The 15454-nt window shown below is 29.5% G+C and overlaps 1 protein-coding gene and 1 long non-coding RNA gene across 2 annotated transcripts; one reads left to right on the top strand and one right to left on the bottom strand.

Moving 5' to 3' along the window:
- The first annotated feature begins 67 nt into the window (after positions 1 to 67).
- Positions 68 to 8842, top strand: LOC108773387 (uncharacterized). The gene is made up of 9 exons (XM_018539170.1): positions 68 to 189; positions 505 to 627; positions 3225 to 3376; positions 4399 to 4512; positions 4912 to 4972; positions 5085 to 5374; positions 5471 to 5602; positions 5676 to 5894; positions 7588 to 8842. The coding sequence occupies exons 1-9, from the start codon at positions 68 to 70 to the stop codon at positions 8664 to 8666; spliced, it is 2292 nt and encodes a 763-aa protein (XP_018394672.1). The 3' UTR covers positions 8667 to 8842.
- On the bottom strand, positions 94 to 15214 carry LOC108773389 (uncharacterized). The gene is made up of 3 exons (XR_001940682.1): positions 15092 to 15214; positions 2328 to 2394; positions 94 to 162 (listed from the first exon to the last, which is right to left on the bottom strand). It is a non-coding gene; the product is annotated as an uncharacterized LOC108773389 (long non-coding RNA).
- Positions 15215 to 15454: the final 240 nt, after the last annotated feature.

The raw sequence follows: 15454 nt of genomic DNA, 5'->3' as shown, positions 1-15454 counted from the left end.
TGACAGCATCGTTCTTGATTTCAAACGTTTTAGAACAGGAGAACGTGTTCAATAGGAAATTTATAATATGATACGACCTTTCCTTGAGGAAGATGCCTGGTGCTACTGGGTTGTTTCAGTTGGTGCTCTGCTTTCATTTCTTGGTCTTGTTGCTGCTTGTATCTGCAGTTGTCGACGAAATGAGAATAAGTGAGTATATCAAAGATTTGTTATTAATCATGATTTGTTATGATAAATTTATATTTTTAGTTATTTAAGTTATTAACATGTAAATATTAGTAGTAATTTAGTGAATGTAAATATAGTACAAAATATTATTTCATTGATAAGATATTTTTTAGTATAATAAATTAACACACTATACTTTTATTAGATTGATAATAATTTATAAATTCAGGCTTTTCTTTATACAAAAATTAATCATTATCATTTCTTTTGAAACATAATTTTTAAATTAATTTATAACTTTATATTTGTTGTACAATTATAATCATATTATAACAGGAATGAATTACTGGGCCTCGCTGGTATAGTAACACTGAATAATTCTGAAACAGACAATTTCAACAGAATTCTGACATTGGATGTATCCCAGGTTGTTATGCAGGATATCGACGATGGAAAAAGGTTTTTACCTTAAAAATGAATTGATTACACAAAATTTTTTTTAGTAAATATAAAAAATATGTTCAAGCACTCTTGACTATTCTGAATAATTTGCTGTTACTATTAACCGAACACTGATGTGTCTAGATATTTACATATCATACTACATGTTTATCTTTGTTCAAGAAATTATTTTAGATCCAAAGTGAACACAAAATTATTAAAGTTGCTCATTTTATTTAGTTTTATATATTTTTTATATGAATTAGTTACAACTTTTTAAATAATTCATGTTATTAATTGTGACGAAACAAAAACTGAAGATTATTTGCTGCACAATTTTATTTTGCTAAAATGTAATTAATATTGTATTCTTTTATCAATATATAAATAACATAAATCACTTATATCAGCATTTAATTGTCACTAAAATTTTCTATCTGTATGTACTTGTCGTAATTTGTTTAGAAGCTCTTACATGTTATTTAATTTAGTATTATATTATACACATTACTTTCTTATTTTCTAATAACACAAGATGATGAAGTATTAATTTAATTGACTGTGTAGCATTAATATCTGTGTAAACGACAAAAAGTATAATATTATCATGCAAGTATAATATGTAAATATATTCTATGATATGCATTCATTTTGTTATATATATGTACAGACTGATAAAAAATTACTGAAACTAAATATTTTATAAAATAAGTAGATAAGAGAATAAAATAAAGTAAAAAATATATATATTTCTTTAAAAGAAATCCGTTATTTTTATTAGCATAAAAATAATATAAAAGATATTTATACATTTATAAACTTTTTTACAAATAAACATTGTATAAAAGCTAAAACTTTGGTTGCCTGATTTTATAATTAAAAATTTCAACATGGATATATTTTTTTATTTGTTTGGAATTTTTTTCAAAGATTTAGTTATAATTATTAATTATTATAATTATTAATATTTGAAAGTGAGTTTAGTTTTCAAAAACGTGATTATTGTGCAAATTCAGATGATTCCTATTTTAAAAACATTATTGAATATATATTATATTACTGAATACATATTGTTAGTCCTTTTGTATATATTTATTTTTATAAGCTTTCTGTATTTTTATTTTTGTATGTATTTATTTTTATAAGCTTATACATGTATACTTTTTCAGGTGAGCATGTATTTGTTATGTATTTATTTTTATAAGCTTATACATGTATACTTTTTCAGGTGAGCATGTATTTGAAATACTTTTATTTAAAACACATTATTTGTAATACAAGTGTATTTGTGTTTAATATTTCAGTGAATGTATTATGTATTTTGTACTAAAATTCGAAATATTTAAAGTTTTTTGTATTGTATAATTAAAAAATAAGATTAATTGTCTATATATCTTAGTATTTGAAATACAAAATGCAAAATACTTTTATGTATTCCCCTAAAATGTAAAATGCAATTGTCTTAAAAACACTGTTTTTCAAATAAAAGTATTTCAAATACATGCCCAGCAGGGTTGATAAGAAAAGTTTAATGGATGGAAAAAATCATGGATTAAATTCCGGATTTTACTGCTGGAAAAACTGGAATAAACTAAATATGTATATATAATTGACTAATATGTGATACTATGACATATTTATATATTTTATATATACTGCTCAACAATAAAATAGGGAACACTTTCGAACACACTAAAAATTCAGAACACTAGAAATACCCTGCAAAAGTTGCATCTTCCCCCTTTTGTGCCATCTTCCCCCGAATTACCTTAAGATGAATCGTACCTAAAGTATGATAATATGTTTAAAATAATGTGATAATATATTTAAAAACCTGATAAATTATAATAAAAATAAAAGTTTATGAGAATAATTATGAAAAAAAAACTAAGAAATATGTAACCAAATCTTAAATCATTCTTATGCAAAAAAATAATTTTTTTATAATAATTTGTTATAAAATTGATTTTTGTAATGTACTTTTTATATCAGAATTTTTTTTATATTTTTTATGTACTGTTCCATTTTTGTTAATTTTGCTGGTTAAATCATTGCATGCTGATGGGAATAAATTTTAACAATTTATACTGTTTATTACTTTTTGCATTAACGAAGAATGATTTAGGACAAAGTTTTACATGCTTCTTTAGTAACAACTCTGATAGAAATATAAACGATTGGCGTAATAATTATTGTAGCTTTCCTTTACAGTCAAGCTTTAATTTTATTTTTTGTAGTAATAATTAGATGCAAAATTGATTTTTGTAATGGGCTTTTTATATTAGAAATATTTTCTTTATGTTCCAATTCTATATCTAATTATTTTTTGACTAATTTTTTTACTGCTGCTGTATCTCCCATGGGCTTTAATGGGGAGATTAAAAAAATAAAAATAAATTATTCTGAAATAAAGAAATAATTTATACTAAATAAAATAAATAAAATAAAAATAAAAGAATTTTGACATATCTCTCTACTAAGTCTTTTGATACTAATTGTAAGTCTTGCTTCTTGCCGTATAAAATAATCTTAAGAATAAAAATTCTGATATAATCACAAAATCAGTAAAAGATGAAGCTATATACATGTATAAATAGAATATTTTATTTGTATAGGACTACAAGTGCCAACAGAAGTCTTCCAGATATTCCAAAAGATAAGAGCAGGGAGCATGAGAACATGGTAGATTCAGAGCCTCAAGATATTTATGACACTACTGAAATTATGGGGGATCATTCAGAATTATATGCTACAGTCCAAGATGCAGGTAATATGAAATTAATTAAAAAAAAGTAATGTAAATCATTAGGGTAGTACTTGCATAAAATAATTTTCTTATAAATGAGCTAAAATTTTAAATGCAAGTAAGTTAAAGTGTTCTTTATGTATCTGTGCAATTAGAATTACATATTAATCGTCTAGTTTTTGAAATAATTGCAATTAAAATTTACAGATTTAACATATGATGCAACTCAAGTTAATGTTTTTAATTATAGCATTCAATCATACCATGCTTAGGATTGTTATAAAAAAACGAGTATATTATAGAATAAAAATGTATAAATTATAAAAAAGTTTTAAAATTGTTGATAGTTTAAAAAATGCAATTTTTTCGACTAAACTGTCAATTTAACTAAACTGTTCAATCGAAGTAAGATGTACGCACTATTCAACGCATGAATATTTTAAGATTATGAAGATGTGGCACATTTTCTCGAGCCTATTTTCTTTGTTTGCTTAAGACATTACCAAACTTGCTTTCAGTCTTTACTGAAGAGTTTTCTCTTTAATAAATTTATATTTATTTGTATCTTAATTAACAGCGTCAAAGTTTTAGGTTTATACTGAAATTAAAAATATGTAGCAGTGTAACTGAATGCAACGCCATATATTTATTACGTTAGTATGTGTGTATTATATACAAGAGTCTTATGCGTCGTCTACAATATACGGAATGTAAAGTAAGAGAAAGAAATTGACAATTATAGTCGAATGTGAGAAAAATACTCGACTGTGATTAGTCAATTTTTTACTCTTGCTTCTTCGTTAGAGTGTGTAGATGACACTCGCAATTATAGAGATAGTAGTATTACTATCTCTATGCTCTATCAAAGTTTTTTCTCACTGACGGAAATGGGGATATTGTCAATTAGTGCGCGATGGAATCTAATTTTTTGATGGTATTGTCGCGCTAATATTACCTTAAAATTAGCAAAAATAAAAAGATTTTATTATTCTATTATTTAATTTTTATCATATTATTTTATTTTTACTGACTTTATCTTATAGCTCAAGAACAAATGTTTGAAAGGGAAACACAAGAAGTTATCTTGCAAGGGTGTAATTTACCACAAAATACGTCTCATCAATATGCAAGATTTGCATCTCCCGTTTCTCATAACCGTAGGCGAATTATTATTAAATATTTTGGTAATATATTCGGATTAAAATTAAAAATACTGCGCCAATGACTTTGATCTTGAGTGACTTTTAAAAAGTTTTAGATGGCGGTCAATGTTCGTTCAAAATTTCTTTATATCTGTAACAATAAGTCTTATTAAGTCTACTTATATGTATTACGATCCTTATAGAAATAATAAGACATTGTTTTTATATTTTATTTATTAATAACTGTTGAACAAACAGTAATTGCCATCCTAAAACTTATGACTTTTTGAAAGTCACGACCTTGACAACAATATGTTAAGGTCAAGGTTGTCAATGCGGTGTCCGTTAATCCGAATAATTACCAACATTTTTATCTTTGTTAATTATTTAATAATATTTTTTAATTTATTTTAGTTGAACATCCTTACGCCCAACTTCAAAATGTTCAGAAAACTGAGGCTAGTCAAACAAATAGGTATTATATATTTACTACTTTTACGTTTTATGTCGTTTTGTATACCATTCCATATACTTTTTTCTTATTTGTTTTAGAAAATATGTAATACATTTTTTCTCATAATTTACAGAAATAATGTTAATCAAATTACGAATAATGAAAAACCATCAACATCAACGGATCAAACAATCGAAAATCCTATCGCGCCACCGAGAACTCGACGATCCTCATCCCACAATTCGCTTCTTAATTCTGAGATACATTATGACATCCAGGCTGCTAATGCTATCTCTGGTGGTGTTCAAGCTAATCAAGATTTACCCTACATGACACCGCCTCTCTTAATGCTACTGCCACATCCATTGCATCCCCAACATAATAATCCGCAACAGCACTTTAGTGGAGACTCACAAGATTCGAGTATTTGCATTATTTTTTCTTTTAACTTTTTATTTATTGTATGATGAATAAATGATGATTTTTAATGAATTGCATATTATTATCTTTCTATAACAGAAGGATATACAAGCATAAGCGTGAGGGAACCATTAGCCAATATAATAGCACAAAGCAAAACAGCTTATAGACAAAATCAATCTACTCGACCAATCACTGATCCTCATTATGCTACTGTTTCTGATGATTCTGGTAAATAAGTTTCAGAAGTATGTCATATTAAATATAATGCATAATAAACCTCATACAATCTGATATTTCATAGATGAAATGTATGCTGCAATTGATGAACAGGATAAAATATATACCAGTGGCAGCGAAACGTACGCACAAATTCAGCCAATGACATCAGAAGTGCAAAGACAAGTACAACATGAACAAACAGTATTTTGTCAGCCTCCACGCACAGAAGAAACACATTCTGCACCTCAACCACCAAGTGTCGATAGTTTACGTCATGTTGCACACGCCCATTCAAGACAAGGTAATAATTCTTTAATAATATAATTATTTACAATTAGTGCAAAAAATATTCGTACAGGGAAAATATAACAAAAGTTTTATTTTTAGAAAATAAACGTCCAGCAAGAAATGACTCATCGAATTGATGTCGAATAAATGACTTCGACACCAATTTGACATCGATTTGACGTTTAATTGGCGTTCATTTCTTACTGACAATGAGATTAGCAATTTATTCATAAAGAATGAAATAGATTGTATAGTTCTCAAAATTATTGTACTAAAAGATGTGTAATAATTAAATAAGTTACAATATATTAAAAATAAACAAGCATTAAAAATAATACTATTTAGTTACATAAAAAGTATTTGTATGGCTAAGAAATTCAGCTTCTAAAATCAGGAAAACATGAAGCTTGTTTGCTTATATTCAAACAGAACGTATTCATTACATTAAACTGTTAATTAATATTTATTTTCTACAAATAAAACTCTTTTAATTAAAATTTTCCTTGTATGAATATTCTTCGTACCTACTGAAATTTAACAAAATTTTTTTAGAACCAAAAGCAGAAATAATTATTGATATAATATTTATGCAATTATGATTTCTAAAATACTTGATCTCGTCATAATTTTGAAAATTATGGAGATACTAGTGTTAAGCAAATTTCCATGAAATATTTGTTTTACCGATATGCGACTTACGGCTGATACGATCGTGCGTGTGCGCGCGCGCGCGCACACACACACACACGGATACACAAAACACCTTAAATCTTTTTACGTAAATAGCGTGGAAAAACTGCGATATGCAGGGGTCTGGGATCGAACCCGGAATAGAAAATTTTGAGTTGAGCGTGCTACGCACGCAATTACTGCGCCTCGGTCGCTTGAAATATAAGCGACTAGAGTGAGACGTTCTCTTGCTATCTCGCTCCCTCTCGATGCGGCAGAAGGGAGTTCATGGGTTCGTAGTGTATGTAGTTACTGATTTCATTAGGTCGCCGATTGATTCGGTGTCGCTACCGTCATTGCAGAGTTCTTGGTTGAATACTCAAAAACCTTAACGTTGTATAAAACGTAATCTTGCGCACTACATTGAACAATGTATTCGATCATGCGAACATGTATGATGGGCAATAGGTAGTATTATTTGTTGGTACATTCTTTTTGAATTAAAATTCTAATCACATATCCACGGTGCCATTCTTAACGTACTCATTTTGTTGTAAAATAGTTAATAATTACAAATGATCAAAATAGGCATACATTAAGAAAATATGTTTTTCTTATGTCATTGTGTTTAATGATATTTCAAAGAGATTTTTAATCCATTTCAGAAATAATACACGTATCTCTTGTTATCGAATTAATTATCATGCTTACAGAATACAACCCAGCCAGAAATGGAATCGACGTCGATTCAACGTCAATTTGATGATTTCGATGTTGAATCAACGTCAATTCCATTATCATTTCTGGCTGGGAAGTAGATAAAAAATAAAGAATCAATGAGAAATAAAACCTTAACAGTCTAAAGCACAAGTAATCCAGTTTCGCCTGTTACGAATCTTTATTCTTTATTGATTGTTTTTACTTATACAGTCCAATAAGATTGTTATTGTCATTATTTTAAGTTTGGAGATTTAATCCATGAATAGTATAAAATGTTAATATAACTACAATGTAACTGTCGTTTTTCTTATTTTTAGCGTCATCGTCAAGTGCCAATAGCTCCATTATCAATCTTGGGTCTCCTAAACCTGAAAAACGTCAAGCAAATTCTCCTCTACCACCGCCACCCGAAATAACTGCGGAGCCGTACGTATCTATTGACAAAAAAAATAAAAATGACGATAAATCGAAATCTCCGTTGTCGGCGGGTAAATCACTTGAAGATATGTACGCGAAGGTGATGAAGAAGAAAAAGGAGATAGAGGAGCAGCAAAATGAAGCTCATCCAAGTTTTAATAATATTTTACATTCTGAAACAAATACATGTAGAAAATTAAGTCTTATAGAAATCAGCCGAGCGTCATGGTGCAGTCACGAATCTGTAGAAATACAGAAAAAGGAATCCGATTTTGTTCACTGTCCCACCAATAGCAATTCTACAAGCAATTTTTACGTAGAAAGTAACAAAGGAACTTCTTTAAAAGTGTCTAAAAAGGGTGAGAATGAGACTTCAGCACATTCAGAATTTGATCATGAATACGAAGCTGTTAATTCTAACAGTCAAACCAACTCTGCAAGAATCGTCATGAATTCATTTAATCCAAACTATGACGTATTACATCCTCAGTCTTTGCGAGAAAATGAAAGTAATTCGGTATCTATGAAAAATAATACGGACACATATGCGAAACCGTTTAAGCACAGACAGGTAAGTAATGCTAGCAGCGATGATCCCGGTTATGAAAAAGTGCAAGTGCGACAGCGAGATCACGAAATAGATTCGGAGCCAAATTACGAAAGCATGCCACATGATACAAACGAGCCGAACTATGCGTCCGTTTGTCGGCCTGGTGATAGTGATACGGATCCAAATTATGAGTCTGTGAATCACACTGATCCGAATTATGAAAGTGTGAAATATATGAGTGTCGAGCAGAATGAGGAACCGCCGTATGAGCAAGTGAATAATTTCTTGTCAGATGTAAATGCGGACGGTTATGAGAAGATAAAGAATAAGAAGAAAACGGACAGTCACGAAAAAATAATATCACAAAATTCTATAGAAAAAAATAGCAACGAAAAGGATGTTAATGTGGGGCAATTCTTTACTGTGTAATGTTTTTAGTTTCCATTATACATGTGAGACATAATGATCGAACTGTTTAGTGTTCTTTGCAATCTCAAGCTCACTCCAAATTGAGTGAATAAGATTTGACCTTATATTTTGCAACAAGTGATTCACAAACAATGTATCAAATGACATTGATATAATAATGAGAATAAGACTGATGAAGACAGACAGTTAAGTAAGCTTGTGAATAAAGAGAGAGTATGAACACTTAATTTCTAAATTATTATAAATGATATATAATATATATTTAGGACAATAAGTGCATAATTCGAAAAGTTACCAATAAACGAGTCAAAATGTGCAATTAATTCTACATACTTTGTTCAACGAAAGAATGACCTCGGTCTACGCATCGGAAGCATAATGAGTAACGTGAGGATATACCCATTACCTTGTACGTACTTATAGTACTCTCGAACCCGGGTTTAGAAAACTGATTGAATGAAATAATCTTGACATTTAATATGATGTGTATTCAATCGAAATCGTTCAATAAAAATATGTTTTAAGCTGCTGTCCATTTAGCGCTTCAAATGCTACAGAACATTTGTGGCACTAACATGACTGGTCTATTTGACGCTTCGGAACGCTCCCAGCAACTTTGATTACGTCATCAATACGTCATTGTTTTCGCTCCAACTGCCTCACCTCGGGAAGTGAAAATTTATGAATTGTCAGGAAAACTTTAACTGAATTGTTCAACAATATTATTTTTAGAATAAATAACTGTAACGTAGTAAATAAACTGCAAATGATCTGATGCTCTGTTAACATTGGTACAAGGTATTAACAAACTAAAGTATAACGCTGTAGAGAAGAGGCGGCAGCCTGCGTGAAACGGACGAGTTTTTGCCATTAATCCGAAGTCATTCTCTCGTTGAATAGAGTGTAATATAAAACTATTACATTTGTAATATTATAATATTTATCATTTATATAAATTAAAGCTTAATTATTATCGTCTGTCTTTAGTAAACAAATTCGATCATATTTACCGTGACGTAAAGTGATGTTTTTAAAATATTCAATAAATTTATCAAATGTTTATTTAAAAAATGCGGTTAAAATAACTTATGAATATAAGTATAGTTATAATTTGATAATTGTAAATTATATACATGTATTTATTTTTATTAATTCACTGAAAGAAACAAATAATTTTTTAAATGTAGAAAAATATTCATAGTTATGTGCAATACGCACGCGCGCATACACACTCATACACTTAACACACGCGCGCGCACGCGCAAATATACATGCTAATTATTCTATACTTGGTAACTTTAATACAGTGTTACTAAGCTTAAATGAAAAAAATATCTAAGCAAAATTAATATTGAAATAATTTTTGAAGACCATCCTAGGCAATTTTTCTTGATTATCAAAGGGGCTCCGAAAATTCGACGGTAATAGAAGAAGACTTATTTTATTAATTGTTTCGACTGTGTTCCAAAGAGATAAATTACTGAAGATTTTACCTTAATCGTTGTTTTATCATCAGAATTTTTATAGATTCGTATATTTTTAAGGTAATACACTTGCGAGTTGAAAACAGAATTTCTTGAAATTAAAACTATATTTAAACTTGCAGTATATATAAGATATTAATAAAAAAAACGAGTATGTGATGAAAGAATATAAAACGGATATTGTGAACAAATTTCATAATTTTTTACTATTTATTTAAAAAAATAGAATCATGAAAAAAATGCAATTTTTGATTTCGTCCGGCATATAAAGTGGAAAGAGTGGAGGGGAAGGGGACAGCCAATGAACATCTAACAACACTGGCATTTGTCTGCTTCTTTCTTTTTTTTCATATTTTCGTCAGTTTTCGCCTCCGTGTGTTGAGATAATTTGGCTAGTAAGGGTATATCCACACAATTTGCATAACCGCATAGACATATGCATAAACAAAATTCCAATCGTATTTTACGTCCTTGTAACGGAAATGTGATTGGATAATTTTCTTAATGCATATATGTTTATACGACTACGCAGGCTGTGTACATACATCCTTTTTTTAAGGTGAGAAAAAATCTTCCAATCCCGTTACATGGTCCCCCCCCCCCCCCCCCGGGATTCACCTAATCCGGGGGTAGTATACGGGATTCGGCGCTCTTGTCTTCCTCGAAAGGAGTTCCAAAGAACGTCGCATATCTACTAAAAAAAAAACCTCACCATTGCCAGCTTGCAGTTTTTACAGGAGAGGGATCTACCAGCAATTGCCATATTTCCAGCCTTCCTACTGTGGTCGAGATCACTTCGGCTTTTCCGAATACCTGAGGGAGGTCCTTAGGGGCTACTTTCGGAACAGGATCTGTTTCACAGATCGACTTGATTGGACGGAGAGTTGCACGTTGACCTGCTGAAAACCATATTGGTCCTCATTAACTTAGGACCAATCCGGGACAACTGCCGGGAAGCCACGAATCTCTCAAATAGCTTTCCCACTTCATCCAGTAGATAGATCGGTGTATATACAGACGGAGATATGGAGGAAAAGCGGCACGCCTTCAGGCATTTTGTATGGAGCGCCTGGAGTTGAGAGCCTATCTCCTTAAGAATTAGGGACCACACCCTACTAGGACCTCATCTGGCCTAAGGGTTTTAGAAGAACTTCCTCGTCGCCGACTTAATCTCGTTGGCGGTGATTCCAAATTCCTCGGTCTATCCATCCGGTAAATCGTTACAGGATGAAATGACCTCCCCACTGATTAGGGACAAGGTCTCTGTGCGGATATATCCTAACGAGCATTTGTTCCGTCTATCTGTATTCATTTTCTTTCCACGTGTGCGTGCAGCTTTGGTCAAGCGCAATCAAAAATTTTCTCTCACTGGCAGGAGTAGGGATATTACCAATGAGTGCACGATGAGACTTAACTTTTGGATGGTATTGTCGCGAGTGTATAACTTTAATAATGAAACAATGATTAAATAAGAAAAATTCTTATTATTTGTATCTTTGTAATAGGTGAAATAATTGATAATATAATTCGTTAAATGTAGTCGGATTTCTTCCAAGCCCCTTTGATGGCCATGCTAACATATAAGAATGTCCATTTTTAATAGTATTTTCTTGATGTTTGCATATATGTACCTACAATATTATAACAGTAATATTTAGGGATGCTTCAGATATCCGGAAAATATCCGCTATTCGGTACTTTTTTTTACTATTTGGTTGGATAACCGAATATCAATTATCATTAATATCCGGCAATATATTCGATTGAAATTTTTATAAAAAGTTTGCGTCATTAACGCAAAAATCTATTCTTTTTCAGTTAAACTTTTTGCCCAGTTTATGATTTTATTAATAGTTATGATGGTTTATGCTGATAATTGAAATACTAGATTGTTACCAGAAAATGATGAAGTGGTATTGTCATCATGAAAAATTTATTAATGTATTTATTTAATTTATTATTTGAACTATTCTATATTTTAATATATTTTTTAATATATTAGACTAATCAACTGTACGATAAGTACATTAGGACTATGTGTTGATAAGTAAGAAAGCGGCGTAACTAAACGGCCTGATAATGATAGTTGCACGGTTATTTTATAATGTAATTAATTTTACACTCTTTTAAGTAAAAATACTAGTAAATACAATTTTATTATATATAATAATAAATAATAACATTTTTTGAATTTTTAATTATCTATTATAAAATATGGACATTGCCGTATAATTTTGTAGGCGAAAATCATCATTTAAAACAAAAGTTCGACGCGCATTATAAACACTTTATAAATGCATTAATTTTACAGAAAAAAAAACTATATAAAGGAAGTTCTTCGGAGGAGCCGCTCAGTATTGGTGCGCTCCTCGCTCTAATGACGTGAATTGCAAGGTTCATATGAAACGTTGGTAATAGATAAAACATATAGCAATAACCCGCAAACCTTTTGGTATCTTTGAAAAAAATTAACAGTTTTTCTCCGAATATTTACAACATAAAATATTTTTATCAAAATTCATTCATAATTCAATTTTAAAATTTAATTTTAATTTAATTTAGTTTATTGCAAAGCAACATATGACAAAGATGTGTCACATGCTGTATAATAATAATAATTGCGGTAAAAACAGACGAATAATTGAAGTATATAGAGCATCAGCAGAACTGCTGTTATAGTCTACCAGTACAGAAAAGAATAACATGAGAGTATTATGAGAAATGAATTAAGTTATTATGTATCGAACGTCTAACAAAAAAAAATATAAAATGCATAATATAAATCACACATATATTTACACAAATATATTTATTATACATTACACGAAATATACATTTACACATAGTATGTACGTGTTCTCAATTAAAGACACTGAACCAAATGAAGAAATTTTAAATCAGAATATCTCAATTAATGTATATTACATTGAGAAGCAGAAAGAACCTACGATCCTTCCATTACGGCTCACCTATATGTGAAGAGGGACAAACACGTCAATCTGCTGTACGTGCGCGAGATGATAACGCGGGATATTTCGCATGGATCAAGGATCTTTTCAGTAATACACAGCAATACAAGAAGAGGATAATAAATACTTTTGCGACAGGTATGTGTATATATATATATATATATATGTATCATACACTCAACATCAAAATTAAAACATCATCTATTTTGCAAAATAGGCAAATTTTAAAAGGATGTAACTTCATCAAAAATGATCATAAAAATTTATTTAAAAAGCATTTTAAAGTTTGAAATCTTTACTTTCGAAATATTAATTGATATTTCGATTTAATTCATTCTTTACGGAGTTATATTATAGGCACAAATGGAAGTGCGTCAAAGCTCAAAAATGTTTACTAACTTTGCGAAGTTTCATGGCATGAATTAAAAGTAGCATAAAAATTCGGTTTGCAGCATTTAAAAGCGCAGTTTACCTTTAATTTTTCTCTTTTCTACTGTATGATTTTTTTCCACCGAGTTATTCAATATTGAAACAATATAATACTATGAATTTTAAGAAATATGAACAAAAATATCTGAAAAGTGTACGTGCCGCGCATGCGTTAATTAGATAATTGAAGAAAAATAATGAAGTCTGCTAAAAAGTAAGTAAATTTGTATTGCAACAAAAAGCATTGAATTCATCTTCCTAATGGTGTCGCTATATCGTATCATTTCTCGCACGTAAAATTTAGGCATATACTCTGTACATAAACAGATTTATATAACCAAATCTCAGATTATTTGCAGCTATGTCAAATTTTTATTTGTACATGGTTTAGTACATGCATTATATTTTTGTACCAGTGAGCTATATTTAGCGAAGCTAAATATAACACTATTTTATATCGAATTATTAATAAAACCTATAATTTTAATAAAATCTTAATGAAATTTTAATGAGTTGTAATGAAATAATACTAAAATTGGATCAATTGATAGAGATTTTAATATAAAATTTAATAAATTTCAGTAATATTTCATCGTTTTTCATTAAATTTATTTATAATGCCCACATATTTAAGACATCCTACTTTAAACCGAAAGCTCGATTACTTCAATAGTACGTTTAGTAATTCTGTGAACCACTTTTTGAGAAATTCTCATTGACAAAATGAATAGATATAATTATGAAAAAAACTTTTATTCCATTCCATGGTGTTAAGTATGTAAAGAAAAAATCATTTCGATAATTATACTTGTTTCAAGTAGGAGAACCCAGGGCACAAATGGTTACAACCAGGTTTAAATAAGTTTTAAGCGTATTGAAAATAAATAATCAACTTGGTTTTATATTAAACTATTCTTTGGAATATCTACTATAAAATAAACGTAAGTTTTACTACAAAAGGATAGGTTAACAGGACAAAAATATTGGTTTTTTTTTTTTAAACGTGCATTATAACTGCGCTATACTGTTTATGCGGGGTAGGAATGGGATACCACTTAAAACTTTTTAATTTTTTAAAAATAACATTGAACGTTGCTTAAAGTATAACTTAGAACATTTAATATAAATAATATGAATAGAAATGCATTATTGCACTTCTATATAATTACTAATTTTTTATTAATAGTCCTTCATTTTAATATACATTATACCTACACAATAATACTTCCGTTATCTGTATGCATACAATTTTTGGAAGTTAGAAACACTTAAACACGTTAACACATTGGCGTTAATCTCACTTTTATTACTCTCTGTATCACAGTACATAATATCACGGCGTATCCAATGTGCACCATATATCCCGTATATTATATATAATGCACTATACTATGCCTCCAGATGCACAAATTTACTTTAGATGATATAAAATTTCACAGATCAATATATTTACATAAATACTTGATTAAAACGACAAGAAAAGGCTGTTTAATAACATAAATATACTTGCGGTAGTAAAATACAGAATTTAGTTATTGCTTACCTTATACAAATATATCAAAGAAATTGTAACTTGTAACTCCGTTGCGAACAGTATTAAACATTTTCTAGTAACTATTAACAAATAATATCACAACTGATAAATGAATACGATAAGATACATAATATATAACACTAATTATTACATAATATTTCATTAGATGATAACATTTCTGTAAAATGTTATTGACTACACCCCATTATACCCGTACTGGTTTCATTATGCCCCAGGTTTCCCTATAATTGTCCACGAGCGCTCGGTTGGTTCATATCGGTCAGGAGATCGGTATCTTAGTGCTGAGATGTCGTTTACATTGAAATGAGGACTGTCAGAGTTCTAACTGCCTGTAACTGTTTTATTTGAAAC

The sequence above is a fragment of the Cyphomyrmex costatus genome, unplaced genomic scaffold (genome assembly GCF_001594065.2).
Source record: "Cyphomyrmex costatus isolate MS0001 unplaced genomic scaffold, Ccosl1.0 scaffold205, whole genome shotgun sequence".
NCBI lineage: Eukaryota > Metazoa > Arthropoda > Insecta > Hymenoptera > Formicidae > Cyphomyrmex > Cyphomyrmex costatus.
The sequence above is the reverse complement of the archived record's forward strand: the minus strand, read 5'-3'. Positions and strand labels throughout refer to the sequence as shown.

Bases quoted from the DNA above. Each gene is read 5' to 3' on its own strand.
- LOC108773387 (XM_018539170.1), top strand. From the start codon at position 68: ATGATACGACCTTTCCTTGAGGAAGATGCCTGGTGCTACTGGGTTGTT. The intron at 4,973-5,084 runs GTATTATATATT...CATAATTTACAG, and splicing joins GAGGCTAGTCAAACAAATAG to AAATAATGTTAATCAAATTA. The intron at 5,603-5,675 runs GTAAATAAGTTT...GATATTTCATAG, and splicing joins TACTGTTTCTGATGATTCTG to ATGAAATGTATGCTGCAATT.